This window comes from Gobius niger (genome assembly GCF_951799975.1).
Source record: "Gobius niger genome assembly, chromosome: 15".
NCBI classification, from domain to species: domain Eukaryota; kingdom Metazoa; phylum Chordata; class Actinopteri; order Gobiiformes; family Gobiidae; genus Gobius; species Gobius niger.
In genome coordinates, this window is record NC_136866.1 from 9,781,741 (window position 1) to 9,802,263 (window position 20,523).

General features: G+C 42.1%; 1 protein-coding gene across 4 annotated transcripts in view; it reads right to left on the minus strand.

Moving 5' to 3' along the window:
- Positions 1-20,523, minus strand: part of stxbp5a (syntaxin binding protein 5a (tomosyn)) — a 103,843-nt gene that overhangs the window by 41,649 nt on the left and 41,671 nt on the right. For all 4 annotated transcript variants that reach the window (XM_079571948.1, XM_079571947.1, XM_079571949.1 and 1 more), the window contains exon 5: positions 9,008-9,142. In XM_079571948.1, the coding sequence (XP_079428074.1) occupies positions 9,008-9,142 (135 nt within the window). The remainder of the gene's footprint in view (positions 1-9,007; positions 9,143-20,523) is intronic.

Genomic DNA, 20,523 nt, shown 5'->3' on the forward strand with positions numbered 1-20,523 from the left:
AAAAAAGTTGTTGTTTTGAAGGTGGGTGCCAAGGTAAGTCGAGTTTGCATGTTCTAATAGGCTACAACCACAAAAAAGAAGGAAGAAAAGCATTGCTGTAATGCTCCGACAAATGCAAAATCCGCCCACTCACAACACTGCCACGTGATTGGTTCAAACCACCAGTGGTGCCGACTCACATGAATCCAACACCTGTCCACGATCGTGCTAGTGCAGGCAGGCCGCCCGAGTGACTGAACTCCGTACGTAAATCACGACTGAGTTGTGATCGTAGTCCAGAACAAGTACATGCATCATAATATACCTTTAACCCCCAGTGAATGCCTTCGGGATGAATCCTGGCATACATTTTGCAGCTCACCCTGGCAGACCCTGTGCATTGCCGGTAAAACTAAACAATGATGACAGATAACCATTCACCGAGTATCATGACACCACGGGGCCAGTCTCCGTTTGGAGTGTGTGTGTGTGTGTGTTTAGGGAGGTAGCAGTCAGTGGGCAGGCCGCCAGTCACTCAGGCGTCTCTATATTTAGCCCGTTAGCGTCGCAGCCGTATTACCTAAGCCCCGATGCAGCTGGAGATGTTGATTTATCAAAGCCGTCTTCTCCACTGTCTCTCGCTCGCACGCCGAACAATTACGACGCCCTCAAACACATCACATCTGTTACAGCAAATTAGGCTCCGAGATGCAAAACACAAACTCGAATTTCCTAAACAAGCACCGACATCCTGATTCCTTTTTGAAGTCGCAAATCAGTAATAGCATTGTTTGCAGAATAGATCATTTACAGCAAAAGTAACTATTTCACTTTGTGTAGCCTGACGAACACTTCACCTAAAAGAAACACATTTTTCCCTCCACAATTATTCACAGTCATAGAGTACAGATGTGCTACCCAGATAACAGATACATTTTGATCATTTAGCTTCATTGTTTTCTTCCTACCCAACTCACAGATTGTACTGAATCGTCAACAAAATACCTTAACAATACAAGTATAGTTAAAAATTCCCCCAGAATGTTACTGTGTGCCTGCTTCCGCGCCCGCCACTGCTTTTCACACGGCCAAAAAAAAAAAAATCAATCATACAATTATTATTCACAAATGCACAGTCAGGTTTTGAGATAAAAGAATCTCCATGGCAACAAGAGGAAGGATCGGCACAGCACTAACAGCGGTCCCCATAAAAAACAACAGGCATCAACAACGCACAAACATCGGCTGCTTAACTGTGTCAACATGCTCCCGTAAGCACACATTCATGCCTGTCTGCGGCTGTCACAAGCACAGAAGACATGGGGTATGAGTGTCACGGGCGGGAAAAGAACGAGCACTATCCTCTGTCTTAGTATAAGGAATAATTGGCTCTTTGCTAGTGATCACCAAAGAGAAATGGCAAATTTGAGATGTGTTTACGGCATCATTTATCGACACAAGTCCAAACCAGTGTCTTGTGTCTGATCCAAATACTACTGTACGGTGGCGGTCAAACATAAGCACCGGCATACAGTGGGATCAGAGATGCTGTGTGCACTAGCACTCAGCGGCACATAAAGGCGGGAGTAAAAAGCCTGAACATCTGGTGTTACATCCTCTGAGCCAGCAAAAGCCACCGAGGCAGTCGCTATGGCAACAGTAGTAACAAGATGGCTCCTCCTGCAGCGGGGGCGCGGATCAATTGAGACCTCACTTCACCTCTATATGTAAGGTCACATTCACAACCTACAACTTGATGATGTCAGGAACTCAGAGGCAGGGTCGGAAGCGGTTTATTTTGGGCTATTGCAGTGCGCCCACAGAAGGCAACAATAGGGTTCAGTGTTACTATATCATTAGGGTGATCACTACTACGTTTTTACCAGCTGAACAGAAATGTGTATTATTTCATTTCTGGAGTGAAAAACTATAACTGTGCAATAGCTTTGGAGACACCCTGACATCCAGATTTTTGTTATTTAAAGGGGCTAGATGCAAGTTGGCCATGTAATACTCACTACTGCCACCTCAGGTCTTATCGGCAATTCGGATCCGAAATATAATAATAATAATTTTGAGTGCAGGATTTTAGAGGCAGTTGTGGTTTGAGCTCATTCTACACATTAGGACATGACTGGAACATGTAGGGGGAGGAAAATAACATAATTTAAACATTTTTAAACTGTGTATAGTGCCTTTAACTTAAAGCTGGAGTACCTGATTTTTCTTGTTCAAACTGTGAAATGTTTAGTTTTGGCCCAAACTCGTTTCTAGCTCCGACAATCCTTCCTGCACAGCTGGAATGAATGCACGTTTCACACTATGTACAGCTTTGAGCGGAGGCAAAGCGGAGTAAAAAAGACTAAACTGCACTAATTAAGATTCTATTACTTCAATCTTCCATCAATGAACATTTAGGTGAAAACAATGCGACAAGATATGTTTTTCCTGTGTTTACAACATACTCTGAGGCAGTAAGAAAATGTCAGGCAGCCCAGTTTTAAGTAACATTGTTCAGTAAATGGCAATAATTTGAGTACATTTTCAGAACACACTTTGAGAACACAAGATATGGCGAGGTCTCCAAAAAACGAGCTCGGAAAGTGGCAAAAAGCAAACAAACTTGAAGACCAGGGCATACTGAGCCAAACCAGCATAAAATATTCACACTAGTGTTTTTAATAGCTGCGGGCTTTTGAGTGGGCTGAAAACCACCGAGGCCTGGAACAGGAGCGGCCCAGGGCCCACCACTGTCTTCAGCGATGTGTCACTGTAAGCTGTTAACATCTACCACTCATCTCAGCCCACTGCTCTGCTCCGTGTGCACCCAGGGACATGGCTTAAGCACACTGACAGAAGCCTGGGCCACATTGTAATTGTACTGAAGATTAAGTTAACGCAGCTTACATTAATCAGTAAAACGCGTTGCATCCAATCATTTACGCGGCAAAAAAAAAAAAGTCTTTATGCAAATGAATACAAATTGGTAATCCTACAGTGTGAAGAATCACTGCAAGCCCCCTCCCCCCCTTTTTTCCTTATTTAACTGTACAACTCAGAAATTACTCATGCTGTATTGTTTTGCATTTTAAAATTAGCTTGTTCTAATGAGTGAGAGATCTGAATCGCAACTTCAATTAAAACTGCAACTTTAGATTACAACACTTTCTGATCCAATACTTACGACCTCGACGAACATGTTTTACAGTAGTTAAGTGAACGCTTCAAGACATGTTCTGACCCAAAGCCACAAAATGCAAATGAGTGACGCGTCATGCGAAGCAACACTTCCACATGTGGCCTTTAAGCTTGAACTATAATGCCCCGTCCGCTTATGTAATGGGGGAGCGCATACGTGTTTGTCTATTAGTCTTTCCACTAGAGCAGCGTGGGGGAGTGGAGGTGTGATTCATGGAAGTGCACCGAGTTCTGGGTTAGGGCTCGCCTGGGGGGCCACCGATGCATCTCCGAATAGCAAGGGCCCAGGAGAAAGTGACCTCTGTATAGCCTTGTTAAACAAATGAGAGCAATAAACAAGCAGCTAATAAAGCGTAGCACTGTGGGAGAGTGGTGAGGAACACTCCAGAGAGAGTAGCCTTTAGCAATTATTTTAACATATGTCCAACCAAATTATTACTTGCTTTTTTTCTTTTTTTTTGCATTTACTTTGGGGAAAGGATGTTTGACATGATTACCCACTGAGAATGCACAGCACACATTTTCTGAAGAGGGCAACAAACATTAGCTGGGCTGTTTGTAATAGCATTTAATAACACTTTTGTAGAGGTCATATTGTACTTGCAGTCATGTAAATGTGTTCAACTTGGTAGACACTTACATGGCACAGATTTTAAACCAGGATTTAGACTTGCACTGATTTGCACTGAGTTGTATATCGTCTGTGCGAACTAGCTATAGCTACAGTATGACACAGCTACACTACTGTATATGGGGTGACAGTGGCGCAGATGTTAGAGCAGGTCGTCTCATGATCGGAAGGTCGGGGGTTCGACACCCGGCTCCTACAGGTGCACACTGTCATTGTGTCCTTGGGCAAGACACGTCACCCACATTGCCTCTAGTGTCAGCGTACATTGGTGTGTGAATGAGAGTGTGAGTGGGTTAGTGATTTTGAGAGTGCTTTGAGAGCCAAATGTAAGTGGAAAAGCACTATACAAGTTGAGACCATTCACCATTTACTATTTGTGCAGCACTAGTAATATAAGTATAAGTGAGTAAGTAAGTAAGTATGTGTGAAAAAGTCAAGGTTATATGATGGTCCAAAACAAGAGCAACTACATTTTCAAAAGAGTGTCAAAAACGGGCCGGAAAAGCAACAACAACACAACTACAGGTGACAAAAGAGTGACAACTCATGCCCCTAGAGGCCATAAGCGCCACTGCATGTGTCGTAGCATGTTACATTTTTTAACTCATTAATTGTCCGTGAGAGTAAATATTACGCTGACAGAAAAGACAAAGGGAGAGAGGGATATTGCACATCAAATTACACAATAGAGATTTTTTTTTTCACTTAAACTTGGCTGTAAATACTGCTAAAGTGATGCTAGCCCGCAGTTCGCTTTACCCGTTAGCCTGTTAGCTTCTCCTTTGTGATTCTATTAGTGTGCTGAATGCTTATTCCGCCCCGCCCACTTTTTGCTTTGTCTCGGCACTTCTCCGCTCAAATCTGATGTTTCGTAGATTGATTTGTGTAAAATGGCCAATGTTCACTTGCACCAACATGTCAACACTGCACTGCACGGCTCTGTTTTCGTGTAGTAACTGATTTTATGTGGACTAGTCTTCTCCAGTCCCATGTTAACAGATAGGAGAAAAGGGGTGGGCACAATTCATGGCGGCGCCCACGCAAACATCCGGAATAAGGTGAATAGAGATCGGGAATATGATGTCATATCGCAAAGCATTATGGGATTGGTAGCAATTGTAAACTAATGGAGATTTTAAAAGTTAAAATACTGGAGTTATTGTTTACATGAACACACTTGAACACCACAGTGAGTTAGATGTATTTACCAACAGTAACTCAGCAGCTAACGGAGTTGTTTCACGACTATTTTCTCCACTTTTTAACTGTTTTTAGCAGCTTAGTCAATGGATATGTTTGCTAACAGCTGCAAAGATGGCGGATCTGTGGAATTTCCCGAAATCTATTGCTACCCGGTGCAGGGAAGCTAGTGTGTGGTTTTCTGGCCAGAGACACCAGTGGGAGATGAAAAACCCGCCAATCATCTCTTGAACACTTGTATTACCCCAAGACGGACTGCGAAAAGGATTTATTAAGGTAAACAAGTACTGTTTTATGGCTGGCATTAAGAGGTTCAATCAGTATAGAATAACAGGTACGAGGTACTCCAACTACAGTAAAAATCCATTGTTGATTGACGAACCAACACGTTATGACCTCTACGGTCTTCATTAGGGAATGTTTTAGTTCGTTTTTAGCGTTTCTTTAATTGCAATTTGTTATCAAATACAGATTATGGAAGCGGACAGAACGCGTTTAACTCTCATGATTAACTACTTTTATAGTCAAAGCAAAGCAGCAACATCTCTGTGGAGATAACAAGCTCCGAGCTAATTTACAAGTTGGGTCAAAGGAGAAGAGAGCCCGCGCAGAGTAAAGATGCACGCTTGTTGAGCAATAAATGCGGCTCAATTGTATTTATTGGGTGAAATGCTTCGTAGAATGGCTTTAATGTTATGTCCATATGGAATAAAAAAAATTAAAAAAAATCACACACATAAGAAAATGCTTTTAGAAGAACCAAAACTGAATAAGAAAAAAGTAATTGCATTTTACTTCATATCAATTCCTCATAGGCAAACATTCAGGTCTTGGGACATTTTTTGGCAGCCCATAGCCACCGAATCCCTTGTTGCTGACCAGAAAGTGTGGTGTTCCTAATCTTCCTCCCCATCTTTCTTCATTGCTGACTGCAGTGTTAGTCCTCAGATCAAGGGCTATTCTGGGCTAATTACAGGATCAGACAGACACAATAGCGGAGGTACAGATGCTTTTGTTTTCTGAGAGCGCGAGAGTCCGCCCCACAGCTGGCACGAAGCTACAAAGACCCAGCAAGACAATCACCTTGCACCTCTCTGATCACCATCAAAGACACATATGCAAATACAACATTAACAGCAATTAATCCAGACATCGATCCATGCGCCTTTAAGATAAGACAACGGCAGACATTTGAAAAGGTGGAATTTGGATTGATCCAGTGAAACCAGTGTATGTTTTGACCTTTCTTTTCCTGTATTTACGGCGCTGCTCCTCCGTCAACTACCACACCTTCTCTTTTTCCCCCTTTGGCAAACCGAGATCCACAGTTTCATCTGCACAGTCACCCCACTTTGGTCTCACTGGACACCTGCTGTCCAACACACACACACACACACACACACATGCGCAAGAGGGGCATAAGACGATAGGAGTAGAAGCAAAACGCTCCAGTGAATAATTCAAGTCTCTACGGCGGGACCCGAAACGGAGGCTGTCAACATGACGGATCCATTAAGAGAGCAAAGAGACAGACCGCTCTCACTCTCTACCTGTCGTCTGGAACAGCACAGTCAGAATGATACACTGACTAATGAGAGCTCCCTCATGACAAGTTTAACCACTTACATAAACAGCACAAGGATGTAACCCAACAATTACTTTTCCATTTCGAGATTTGTCAATTACGTACAGAAGCACCCACTGCTAAAAATCGGAAAACAGTAAAGCAGAGAGGGGTGACAATGTGCTATCAATTTGCACTGACAGGAGGATGGTTCCAGTGCTCCCCCCCAAAAAAAACTTTGTAAATCACTGCTGAAGAACTGCAGAAATTAGATACAGTCAGAACATGTCCAAAACTTAAGTTACCAACACCAGCACCAATTACTACATGGTTGCATTGTTGTCTCTCTATTGCCTGGTGGATATGATGGGTATAACAAACAAAAAACAAAATGTCTACAGCAAAGAAATGAAATGGCGTTAAATCCCAACATACAGTATGTGGACAGTTAGCAAGATGGCTAGTCCAAGAAACTTTTCAGAGTTTGTTAGCCTGCTCAATGCATTTTTTCCTGTAGCCGTTAGCACGAGCTATCAGCCATCAACAAGTGTCAGATGTTTTCAGCTGTTGTTAACCCATCGACGACCAGTGTTGGGTAACTATATTTTTAAAGGTAACTCGTTAAGTTAAGTTTTCTTCTGAAAAAGTAACTTGTTACATTACTGCGCTACTTTACTGTGAAAGTAAAGCGTTAGAGTACTCATGTGTTACCAACAATGAAATAGCTTTCATTTGTCAATATTTTTTTTCCGATGAGGAATGCTCCATTCCACAAACTGAGCCCCCCAAAAAAGCTAACTCACAGCCCGATACCAGTAAATGTATTTAATAATAACACAATATATTCACTTAGTATGCGGACAAATTACAGCAATAGACAACAATAATAAGCATGAACTACAGGCCTATAGTCGACTGATAAAAGCTTAGCTTTGGTCTCTTTATGTAAACAGTTTGGTTCTGTCAGAAACCACGCCAGTTTTTTCAACAACAAAAAACGTCCGTAAAGATGCTCTTCCGCTTTACAAAGTGCATTGAATTAGTAATAATAAACACAACATACTCAACTTGATTTAGATTAATTGGACAGCTTTCCTCAACCACATAAAGCTATGAGTTTGCTGATAGCTTTTGGCAGGATCGGTCCTTCCGATGTCAAGTGTTGTTGTTAGGGAGGTGAGGGCGAGCTTCATCGTGGTTTTCCTCTTTAGCTTTGCCACCAGCGCTGTATTGTCCTTTTCTACAATAAGTTCAAAATAACGTGAGTACTTCCACGAAGTGAACGCGCTCGCTGAAAACTCTTCCATGTTGCTGACTTGCTGTAAAGTTTTGAAGGACACAGTCTGCACATGCACACGAGCACTGACGCGACGCTCTGTCAGTCTGAGCTGCAGCCGCGAAGAAATGAGACAAGGGAGAGATCAGGACCCAAACAAACAACGTCAGGGATTTGAAAAAGAAACAAGTACGAGATCACCTGCAAAGGCAAACTAACTCGTTACTTTACTCGTTACTGTGAAAACGTAATCTGAGTACTCTAACGCGTTACTAAGTAGCGCGTTACCCCCAACACTGTTGACCCCGTGTGGGTGAGGTCAAAGCCTAGTTAGAAATCATTAATGAATACCCAGACTGAGAGATTTTACCCTAGATACAAATTAGTGTCTAAAATTGGCCTCTGAGCTAAATGCTAACTGTACAAGTAATGAAACGGACATACCTTGCTGTACTTTAATATCGGGCCTGGCTTCAGGACAGATTTGTATGGTGAAAGGACCCTCAATTTGATCTGGTAAACTGTTGCTAACAGATGTAGTACACATTTGTAGGAACAGGCTCAGATAGTTAAAGTCATGTCTGTAATTTAGATGATCTACTGTACCACCTTCCATTATGAATACAAAGCTTCTCCCACAGCAACTCACGTGCAACATTTGGCAGGATTTACAGTAAGAGACTTTTTGACATAAATAAGAAATCCCATACAAAAATGCTTGCTTTTTGAGGATTTAAGGCTGTATTAACCTTTTAGCGAGCATAGATAGTGTGTGGACTGTCTCATTTAAAAGAAGGAGCAGGATTCTGACGGTGTTCAAAGATCAATTCCCGCATCAATAATTCAGACCTGTATGCCCAAAAGCAGCACACTACAGCGTTTTAAGAGGTCGACTAGGTTGTCCTGGCCGTGCAATTTTGTTGAGGTCATGTAATGGTCCCAGAATATTTATGCTGAGGGACCGTTTAATGTCATAGTGATGATGAGATGTCGAAGCTGATGTTATGTATCCATGTTTAAATGTCTTCAAAGGTTACTATGGTATTGTATTGTATTTTCATGATCATGTCTGGGTAACATGTCAGTGGGCGGTCAAGAGATGTCACTGAAGTCACGGGATGTCACAGGTGTAACGTGTCGTGAAGGGGGGGGCACTCACAGCTCGATGGCTTTGTTCCACATGATGACGTAGCCTGAGAGCGTGAAGGACTCCACGTTGACGATGTGGACGTTCCCGCGTTCGGTGCCGATGTACAACCATTTGCTTTGGAAGGGCAGGTGGCAGAAGGTGATTCTGGAGAGACAAAGATCGACAAGGTCAGCCGCAAATCATGAGCGTCAATTCAATCAAAAACGTTGTCCCGCGCGTTCATTTGGATGAGGTCAAGAGACATTGCAACACTTTCATGAGTCGATAGTGTATTATGTCAGAGCAGATCAAGGACAGGTTCGAAATCTGTGGTAGTGTTGCCTTTTAATTGTCCAAAAGGTTTTGTTTGGAGCTGTTTTATGGATTGAACACATGGGATTTTCATCATAGTGTTAAAACAAAGTGCCATCCTTCAATCACAAAGGCAGTATTGTCAGTTGAAGAAGCTAATATGACAAACTAGTGGACCCGATCACTTTCTGCTTTCAAATTCTCTGAATAGCCCAAAGGGTTATACAGGCTGCTGCCCTCCATCTGACATCTGGATCAAATGATATGAACTCAGCCTTTTGATGACTGAGATGCACCAAATAATACATTTTAGCAAAGGGCTGCAGCAAAAACCCGAGCCCAGTTGACACCTCAGTGATGTCTCCATTTTGCTTGCATTATCATCAATATCACATCACCTGTTAATGAAGTCACCTGACCAGCAAGTTAACTACTCGGATTATCTAATATTTAGCTGATCTTTCCGAACGTCAATTAGAGCACTCTGCATGATATAGCATTTCAATTACATTCTACTTCAAACCCACATTTCCTCTACAAAAAAAAAAAAAAAACGGGAGCATCCTTTGTGGTAGAAACGCACAATAATCAAAAAGCAGACAGCTTGAAGCGGTTCTTCAGAAAATCACTTCCATGTCCAATTCTAATGAGAGCTGAATAATGCAGCACAGCGATAGGAGCATTTACCGGCCCATCAGGTTGAAGCCGTGTGTGCAGACGGAGCAAACCACCAGACTTTGACTCGTCTGATCAAGGCCTTTTCGATCCAGACCTTCAGGACACGTCGAGGGCAAAATGGCTGCCCCATATTTCTCCCAGTTTCATCTCTTCCACTCCATCTCCTTCTTTTATCCATCCATCAGCCCTAATGAGAGGTTATAAAGCCCTCCCCCCTTAACCACGGGTCCCAATTCATCTTCCCAACCCCAGAATTATTTTTTTACACTCTTTCATCCCTGCTTGGTTCCTTTCGAAGGAATAAGAATGAATAACCTTGGTAATTTGATGTGCTAATATATTTCAAGGTCTCTCGGTTCCATGGGATCGGAGTTGGGCTTACGGTGTACTTCTGTGAGAAAAGGGGGGGGGAGAACGCATAATGTGGTCATATTCAAATCAGTAAAGCTTTTTCATCTGGAAGAATAAATCTGGATTCCATGACACCGAGAGAAAAAAGAAGAAAAGATTGTTAGTAGCCATGATTTTACAGAAAAACATTGGCAAAAAAGAAGAACTATTGTGTAAGATATCGAACTCACAGGCAATTTGTTTTTGTTTTGTTTTTAGGTTAACGTTCGCAGCCCTTGGTGATTGTCCGATACAGTGTGGCTTCTTGGGTACAGATTTTTGGACACCTAATATGGCAGAATATTGTGCAGCCCGCTACAATCCATCGCCAAGCACCTTGAGCGCAAATGAGAAATGGCGTCTCTCACTCCCAAATATCATGCACAGTACTTTCGACGGTATTCTGTACCCCTTCTGCGCATGTTCACACCTCGAAAGCATGTTACTGCTCTCCTCAGTGAGTGTATGAGGACTGTGTTGCTCCGGGGGAACCCAACGACAACCCTTACAGACGTATACCGTTCCCTTCTGCCCCAGCGCTCCTCTTTAACACATGAATTATTCACATTTTACAGCAGAAATGTCACAGAGCTCAACATGAATCTCATCCCAACATGAGCCAAAACACTGAGCAACACGACGGCACAGGAGGAGTATTGTAAGAGCGCAATGGCAAGTCTGGTCTGGATGCAGTTACTTTGTATGGGACAGTGTTACAACTTTTCGACCTAAGGGCTTTTAATAATGGCTGTTTGTGATGATTTTCATTACAGAGAAGCAATGGCTGGCGATGTCAACCCTACCTACTCTATGGTCCACCACTATAAAGAAACCACAAAATTATATACTTGCAGATGGGCCTGCAATGGTAGCCAATTGTGAATGATTACTGCTAGAACAGAAAACAAAGTGATTAGTTTATAAGAAATTGGCCTCTTTTATCTATCCATCTTAGTATTTTGTGTGGAAAGTGGCGTGGGTTACAGTCTATCAAGCCTCACCATAAAACCAAATGCAAACCTTAAAAGCAAAAAGATTCTAAAGGGCACATTGGTTTTCTAAAAAGGTTCTGTTCATGCCCTTTCAATGAAGGACATGTTGTGCTTTCGTCCAGTTTTTGATGGTCTTTTGTGCTATGTTTTTGTCACTCTTTAAGGTTTTGTTATTGTTGCTTTTCTGACATGTTTATGCTGCTTTTTTGTCACTTTTTATGTTGTATTTTCAACCTTGTTTTTGCTGCAGTTTTGACACTTTGTTCAAGAAGCTTTTAGGTTTGGTGAAACCAATCTCGAGAAAACGTGCTCGGTTCAGGTGGGGGTTAAGATGTTAAATGGAAAACACTACGCCATGCTAATGAATAGATGGCAAATAAATAAACACGGTACGAACGGGTCAGTTTAGAGGGAATGAAAAATGTCTTTTCCCTTGGGTGAAGCACTTTAGGTGACTTGTGTCATGTAAAAAGCGTGAAACAAATAAGCCTTCGCCCAGGAAACACAAACTGAACATGAGGGAATGACCAAAGTAAACAGGATTACTTGACGAGGGAATGACTTAAAGGGTTACAAATGTTTTCTTTAAAATGGAAATATCTCACACACCAGCAGTGACCTTGCCAGAACAAAGTCCATGGCAGTTCTACATTTACCATCATTTAGGCACTTTGTCATGAAGGCATTGCGACTCAGCAGCTGTAACACAGTGTTTTGTGACACCAGTGGCGTCCTCTGATCCACTGGGCATGTGTCTGATGCGTTTACTGTCCAGCTGTGTCTCGTCTGTGTGGACTGGGCTGCATTTGTGTTGATGTGTTTGCTTCGGGGCTGCTTATATCAAAACAGCCTCTATAGAAGAGAAGTGTACTGTGTGTTCCTATGTGGTGCTGCTTGATATTCTGAGTAATTACATCCTATGATGTATGAAGCATGTTTAACCACTCTCCACACAAGATGGCTGATTAAGTGCGCTCCGAGCCACTACAAGAGGGTTAATTAGAAATGCAGCATTTTAATTATGAACATGCTCCTTCATTAGAAAAAAACTCTACTGTCAAACAGTATATTGACCAAATACAGAGCTTACCTTTCAGCTGCAGGTGTCAGATTTATTTATATTGACTTATTTACAGCAGATGTACATACCATGACAGAACAATGAATGCATCACCACATTATTATACGGATTGTCTTTCAGTTTGAAAAGTGTGTGTCCGCTTTGCTTCTCCAACGTGGGATGTGTTTTTGACAATATATGCATTGTTTATGTGGCACCGGGTTCACACTTCTTGCTTGGTGAAATCTTCAGTTTTCAAATAGTCACGACGCACGGTGGCAGTTGCTCGCTCTCCAAAGTAAGACAGAACGGCTGCCACTCAAATGAATGCTGGAGCGGTCCAAGTTAGTATTATTAACGCTATTTTTTGTGATAGTCCCATCAGAAGCAGGTTGCAAATGGAGTGATCTGTCCCAGGCTAGTTCTCTGAACCTTACAATCAGCTGCATGATTTTCTCTCAGAGAACTTTCATTAAAGGGAGTTTTGACTTCAAAATGGACTCCAAAGTGGCACCTATCTGCAGTGACTGTACCTAAGATAGGAGTCATTTGGGAAGAAGAAAGTAGTGGTGAAAAGGACGACACCATGAAGGTTTTTATGGAAATTTCAAGGTGTAGTCGAAAACCCACGACTCAAGTGCCCATAGTGAAAAGAGGAATACAGTTTTCTTTTACGATACTGTATAGAGTATATAAATAATTGTAAACATGTAATGCTCCTATAAGGAAATGGACCATAGCTATATTATACTTAAAGCACAGTTAATTCTTAATTTCCATCGTAAGTATACACAAACACATATACAGACACATATATACATATACACAGACACATACAAATGCACTGACTTTTCTACCATCGGACTCATTTAACTGCTCAACACTAAACTCTGCCTTATCATGATCTTCTGTAAGCCTATGTTAAAATGCTGTCTTTTTTAATGCATCTCAGTTGCAAATATTCATAATTCTTCATCAACCATTGTGAATTACACGTGTTCATCTGTATTAGAGGTGAACTTGTGAGATGTTTTCAAACAACAAAAAGTTGATTAAGGACTGCTACTATTCCATGCATGCAGTAGTTATCCATCATGGGTCAAACAGTGCAAAAACTAATCACACTCGGGCTGATGACATGGAGTATCAATTTGACGAGGCTCCAAACTGGATTAAACACACTTTTTTTTAATCTGAAGAGCAAGCCCTCTGGCCCACAGAGTCTCAATTATGGAAGATCTAATCTTACACAGAGCTTCGCAGCTTCAAACACACACATTTACAATATGTGCCCTTTTTGTAATTAAAACATTGTAGGGCTCAAGTCACCTTCATGCCTTTTTAATACATGTATTTGCACAGTTAGAAGGTTAAGCAGTGCAAGGCCCGGGGAGGAATCTAGAGTGATTTAATGCTGGATTGCACTGCGGTTAGGTAGTCTAGGCCAAATATCTTTAAGCAAACTCTATGTAGATGAGCTATGTGAAAGTAGAGAATCATTTAATTAAAACATGAAATACCCGAAAGAGATAGAGTTTAAGATTTAAGATTCTTTCACTAAAATGGTTCAACATGCCCCAATGACTGCCGGTGATGAATGATAATGAAAAATACACATTCAAGTATAAAAGGATGGGACTGTTTCTGCAAAATTCTCCAACTACCAGTTACAACTCGAGGCTGAAGCAGGAACTTAAAGGAATATTACTATGCCTTGCAATACAGTTCCCCTTTTATCCGCTTAGAAAATTGACATGTTTAATATTGTGTAACTATACTTGGATCGTGTAAAGGCTCGTGTAACCATATTTAAATAGGGAAAACATGGAAGAGCTTGGTCACTTCTAACTTCACCTCCGTTTGGATCCATAGAGGAGAAGAGGAGAGGCTATATGCTAACGCCATCTGTGCTCTGGTCTTTACGCGTGCCCTGAGTCACGTAAACAGACAGCTACAGTGGGGAGAAAAAAAAAGGATTTGGTCAGTTCCCATAGACTTTCTATTGGTTTTCGGCCAAATACTTTTTTTCCCCATGGTACATATCAACTCGTCTAAGTTGTAAGAACATATCTCAGTATGGAAAAATTGTGTAATATTCCTTTAAAACAAGAGAGACTTTAATGGGCTCAGGAGTGAATGAGTGAAAACAATATTTACAGAAATGTGATGGTATCATTCCAGCATGTAATATGTGTGCATGGGACAGTATTAACAGAGTTGTTATGGACCACTAGGGTTGAAGGATGTGGGTGAAACAGCACACCGACATAAAAGATATAAATGATGAACTTCTGCAATGATTGGCTGTAAAGCAAAGGTGGCAAGCTATTAACGCAAAGTACCAAACAAACAAAGTCATATGATGTAGGACTGGAGGGACAAGCTTTCTCAGATAAATTACGTTTCATTTACACCCTATTGCATATTGTCAAATGATAATGCACGTCGCTCGACACGAGGGAGCAGATAGTCTGCTATCATGGCCCGAGGCAGGACCGACCAAATTCAAACTTGCGCACAACATAAACGTCATATTATGTGATCCTTGCCTTGTCAAAACAACCAACACAAAAATAATCCCCAACTTTCCTAACAAGCAAAAGTCAACATGTCGGCCTAAGTTTTTGGTGTTTCTGAGTCTGACCCTGCGCGCCCCCACCTTATTATCTCCTATCACGCGGCGCTGCTTTGACGACGGCCCCTCCAGCTCAGTGTTTCCCTATGGAGGCCGCGAGGTGACGAGAGCTTCCTACGCCAGGATGACTGTGCAGGATTTGCTGCTTGTGCCCTCCTACCCACTCTCCACAGCAGAGCAGCCCACACACACTGAGTCACTGCACTGGCTGGGGCCCAGTCTGTCTCCTCTCCTCCTCTCGCTTCTCTCCATCCCTCTCGTCTTCGCTCCTCGTCTATCCTCTGTGCTTATGATTGGATCTGAATGGACGCAGGAACTCCGGGGGTTTGTCGTCGACGTTTGGCAACACGGATTTTTTGCTCTCAACTTGGATTGTCGTTGGGGAGTGGTGGGCAGGTGACGGTACGGGGGGAAACAAAAACAGAAATCTGAAGGATGATTTTTAATGACGAGATACAAAGAATGCAAGCTACAGAATTCGTTCCAATTGAGTGAGTAGCCAAAGCTTATTCCCATCGGGTCGCAGATTACTTTACAGCACAGCAATAACATGGTAATAGAATAAAAGAGTGTTTTACAACCCTGTTTCTATATCATTATGGTTAGTGTTTGTATACTGGGTTTGTGTGATAAATCATCTTACCTTGAAAAGAATCTGAAGGAAAGGTGTATGTTCTCCATGATTACAGTACCACAATTGCAATGTTTCACACTTTTAAGTATGGCTATCATGTCAATTGAAATCTAAAGTGAAGTGTTACCTCTGAACGCACTAAAGTGAAACACTGCAGTTTTCAGAAGAAGCCCTTGGTCTGTCCTTGTCCTTCTCTAGCCATGTTTTAGTCCCATTAGTCCTTGTATAGTCCTGCCTCTAGTTCAGTTAGTTCATTGGTTAGATGAGTCCAAGCTTTTGTGACCGTGTCGTTTTGGCCACAACAAGCTTTGTACGTAAATCCAGTCTAAGAAAAACTAGCCGGCATTAACAATTAACATCCTCGAATGCATAGCGCTTAATGCAATTTACCACGACAGGCGAAGAGAAGCCATTATCTGTGCGGCAGATGTATCAAGAACCGTTTTAGCGGTGCCTAAATAGAAGGCATCTGTTTGTGGGTGTGACAGGAGGTTGTTTCTCTTGACTCGGGCCCGTTAGTGGAGTGTCGTGTTGTGGCAGTTCTGGTTGGTTGACTGTCCTTTGGTTGACAGAGGAAATGGCTGCCTTGTCCTCTGCAACCTGACAAGTCGAGCTTAAAGCATAAGAGTCAGGGGGTGGCAAAACAAACGGGAGAATGGGGATGTTCGAGCCGTGGTCAAACACATGCACATCCAATACCAGAAAAAATACGATTTCAGGTATCGGCTACAAATATCCGATAGTGAACTGATACTAGTTTGGCTCTCACTGATTTAAAACACAACTTTCAGCAACTAAATCTAAGTGAATACTGACATGCCATACGTCATTTTGAAGTTTTAAAAGGAACTAGATGCAAGGTGGTCATTTTTACACTCATGTATACCGAATTAACACCTTTTTCAGTGACAGTGCAGGATTTTAGCGGCAGATGTGGTGAATAGGTCTGAGCTCATTCTACACATTAGGACATTGCTGGCACATGTAAGGGGACGAGAATGCTTAATTTTTTTTAATTTTTAAACTCTGTAAAGTCCCTTTAAGCTCCTAAAACGCATTTTTGATCGACACTCAAAATGCCGTGGCAAGCAACAATATGCTAAAGCTAGCGGCAACATGCGAACGCTAACATCAACTTATCAAGGATGGGACAGAAACTATGATTTGATCATCTAAAAGTAGCCTAATAAAAGAGTTAATCTTTTCTTCAGTTATTCTTTTTTAATGTTTTTCTATTACAGTTTATTAATAGATAGCCTATAATTGAGAACATCTTGTTGCAAGAAAAAAAATCAGACTTAAAGGGGAAATTTTATGGAGAAAAGAGGAACAACTTTTTCAATTACAGAAACTACTTTTAAGAAAGTCTCTTGGTGAATTTAGGATATCGGCAGATACTCAAACCTGCAGTATTGGTATCAGAAGAATAAAAGGTGGATCGGTGCATCTCGAGACACAAGACTATCAATGCATTTATAGACCCGGTCTTGCATTGCTATATGGACTACGTATGTTTTGGGAGGAACAGGGATGACCTGTGAAGAGAACTACCTGCTCTGGAGAACTGAACTAATGCTGAGACCAAGTGAAAGCTAATTAATTATAAATTCATGAACTATTCTGGAATAACTATCGTCCTCCTGAGAGAGGAGGTTTGAAGCAGCTAGACAGCTTATCTTTTCCTTCAAGGCTAAGCCACGGAGCTAAACCAGATAAGGACTGAGCTGACCATGGATTGTTAACAACTGCACACACATACCCCCTCCCTAACCACGCCCCGTTGTTCTGCGTCTGCCTCAACATGTTTCCTCAGCCCCACCCCCTGGTCAATGGCCGGTCGTCCTTCTTGTCCCCAAGAAGAAATTCCACACTATGACCACTGTGTATTTCCTATGTCTTGATGTTTTTATGTATGTGCTTAACCTGATTGTAATTTCACATATCTTCTCCTGTAAGGCGCATTGAGTTACCTTGTGTACAAAATACGCAGTGTAAATTAACAGCCTTGCCTTCCAGTATAACGCCTGAATCAGCAACATTTTCCTATAGCGTTCAGGCCAAAGCCTTCTTCAACATCAGATCATGTCCTCAACAGTTTGTTAATGTTTCTCTGCCCGTTCTTTATTCCCTTTCATCCTCAACTGTCCTATTTAATAAACCTGCGGACCACATACATTATTGAAAAATAGATATCAAAATGTAAGAAATGAATCTAAAAACGTTGTCATTTCAGTGCCAGACAGAATAATAATTTTTGAAAGATGTGAACTCAGGCTGGTGGCATTCTATTAAATGGCAAATGCTCCCGTAATAGAAAAGAGAAATCTCAAGTATAACCTTTCTAGCAACCTTTTTCCTGAAAATTGCATCAAATTCCATCTTTTCCTGGGAGTAAAAATTGCTAACAGCCTTTCAATAGGAAAATTTCATTCAATTACTGACCTCGCGACACCGCCCGTTCCCTTTGCACTGCAACATATAGAATCCATATCAAGTGCTGCTGAGGTCATGAGGAGGTCAGCGGCACAGCCAGTCATAAGAGCTGACAGGGAAATGGCCAGTGTGTCACAGGGCCAACGCAGGCTGACAATGTGTAATAGCCTCGCAAAGTCATGTCAGCTATTGTCCTTTCCCATGTTTGATATGTCGAGGGGAGCACATTTAAATAAGACGCTGCGTAGAGAGAATGGTTTATATAATGATACAGAACCAGGAGATTGAATTTTGCCGTCACACATTAAGAGTGGAGATGAGAAAAAGCCCTTGGGTGAAATAGTAGCGAGACTGATGCATGAAGTGGGCTCGTGAGGACTTCTCACAACTTAAGCTGATTCACACAGAATAAATCAGTTACGGTTATCAGAAAAGATGAAAATGTTGTTTTCAAGTCAAATATTGACAATGAAAAGTGTCAAGACCCCAATTGTATCTTCAATATTTCATTTTCATCTGACAAAAACAGTAGCTTTCGGGTACAATGGCACTTGGGACTCTTGCCTCATAACAAGAAGGTCATGGGTTCAACTCCCGCCCAGGCCAGGTGGAGCCAGTGTGGAGTTTCCTCCTATTTTCCCAACAACTAAAAACCTGTGCAATACTGGCCTCAGATTCCAGATTATTGAAATTGGCACAAACAAAATTGGTGTCAACTAAACACAGACAAATTAAATTCCCTTTTCACCATGTAGGTTAAAAGACATCTCTGATCAATCTCAAAGATCTCTGTTGGAACTCTTGCACATGCTATGGAGTTGTTTGAAGCCATACTGGACTCATCGCAGTGACCTCTCGGGCTTGTGGACAGACTCTGGACGCCGATCCTAGGATTTGGTTACCGGGTGACATAACTTCACTAAAAGTTTAACTCAAATAAGAAACATTTTTGTGTTACTTGTAGCAACGGCTGCCAAGAAGTGTATCCTGAAGGACTGGAAGAGTGTCAACCCCCCCAGACAAAAAACACTGGACTAATGATCTCCGGTCGTACTGCACACCACAAAAAATGATACATTCAAAAATAGAATGAACTTGCAATTATCTGCACACTTGGAGGCAGCTGATGTACAACAGAGGCCAAATGTACTTGTACTTGTTTGTCCCTGCTTCACTCGTTTTCAGTTTTGCACCAACCCATCCCTTAATAACTTGAGCAAACTCGAACTCCTTCCCCTCGCAGCGTTTGTTCTTTCCCATGTCTTGAGTGACTTTGCAGTGTGTCCGTGTCTCAGGGTCTGGTAGTAGCGCGACGCATCAGATGGCGACGCTTGTTTAAATGTCAAAGGTGGTCAAACATTTCTTTGGGAACACAAGGCGCCCCAGAGGCCGCTGGGGGCCACCTGTCCATCACGTCAGGACCGTCCTGCATCACCCGACATGACGGTTAACCCGTTCAGCGTTTGGGACCGTGACAGAGCGCATTGCTATGATATGATTGGCTCTGATGGGTCGCGGCCGGCGCTGTGATTGGGGAAGACAGTTGGCAATGACTTCCTTAAGGTGAGGTGAGTCCGCACTTAAGTCAGAGAAAACATCTGCGGACGTGGGCAGGGAGGATTGTGGGAAATAGGTTTTGTTGAAGAAGACCGTCTTCTAATCTAATGTGTAAAAATCAATTGGAATTGGACTTGGTGTTATTGTGGCTGAGATATAGATATAGAAGAAGAAAATGGTGACATGTTGTACAAGCTCTGCCCTAAACTTTTATTCCCACATGTCTCTGAAGTCCACCAAATTTCAAAGGAACGTTTCAAAGAACACTCTCTGCGGTTATAAAATCATCCCCACGGCTTAAACGGACCAGGGCATTTTCCTTTTTCAAAAGATAGTTTTGTTTGTCTCCATTTTCAGTGGGGGCTGCCCTTGACGGAAAATTGCGCTGCTAATGTAAAAGGTCGAAAGGTATTTGGAAATGAACGATTTCAGAGCGCGCGGGTGTCACGGGGATTAAAAGACGACGTACAGCATTACTTGTACCGAGAATTTCCTTGACATCAGTGAACAAAAACTCCATTATAAAAACCATAAACAAAGAAACACCTTGACTGGGCTGCAATGTCCACAGCCTTGAAATTGAAGTAAATATTGTCGATTGACTGCGGGGATGACCTGGGGTGTCGCTCCTCCATGTTTCAACAGCAGCATTCGTATGACCACAGAGATACATGGTAAAAGCCCATGGCTGTAATGCAATCCCTAGTGATCTACTGTCACATGTTGGGCGATAAAAATAATAGAAAATGTCAACAAAGGACAGCCACAGTGCAGCATGGTTTTGATGAAGCTGCACCATGGGACTTTTTACTACACGAAGAAATAAATCTACTGCTAAGATGTTGTATTTATGGG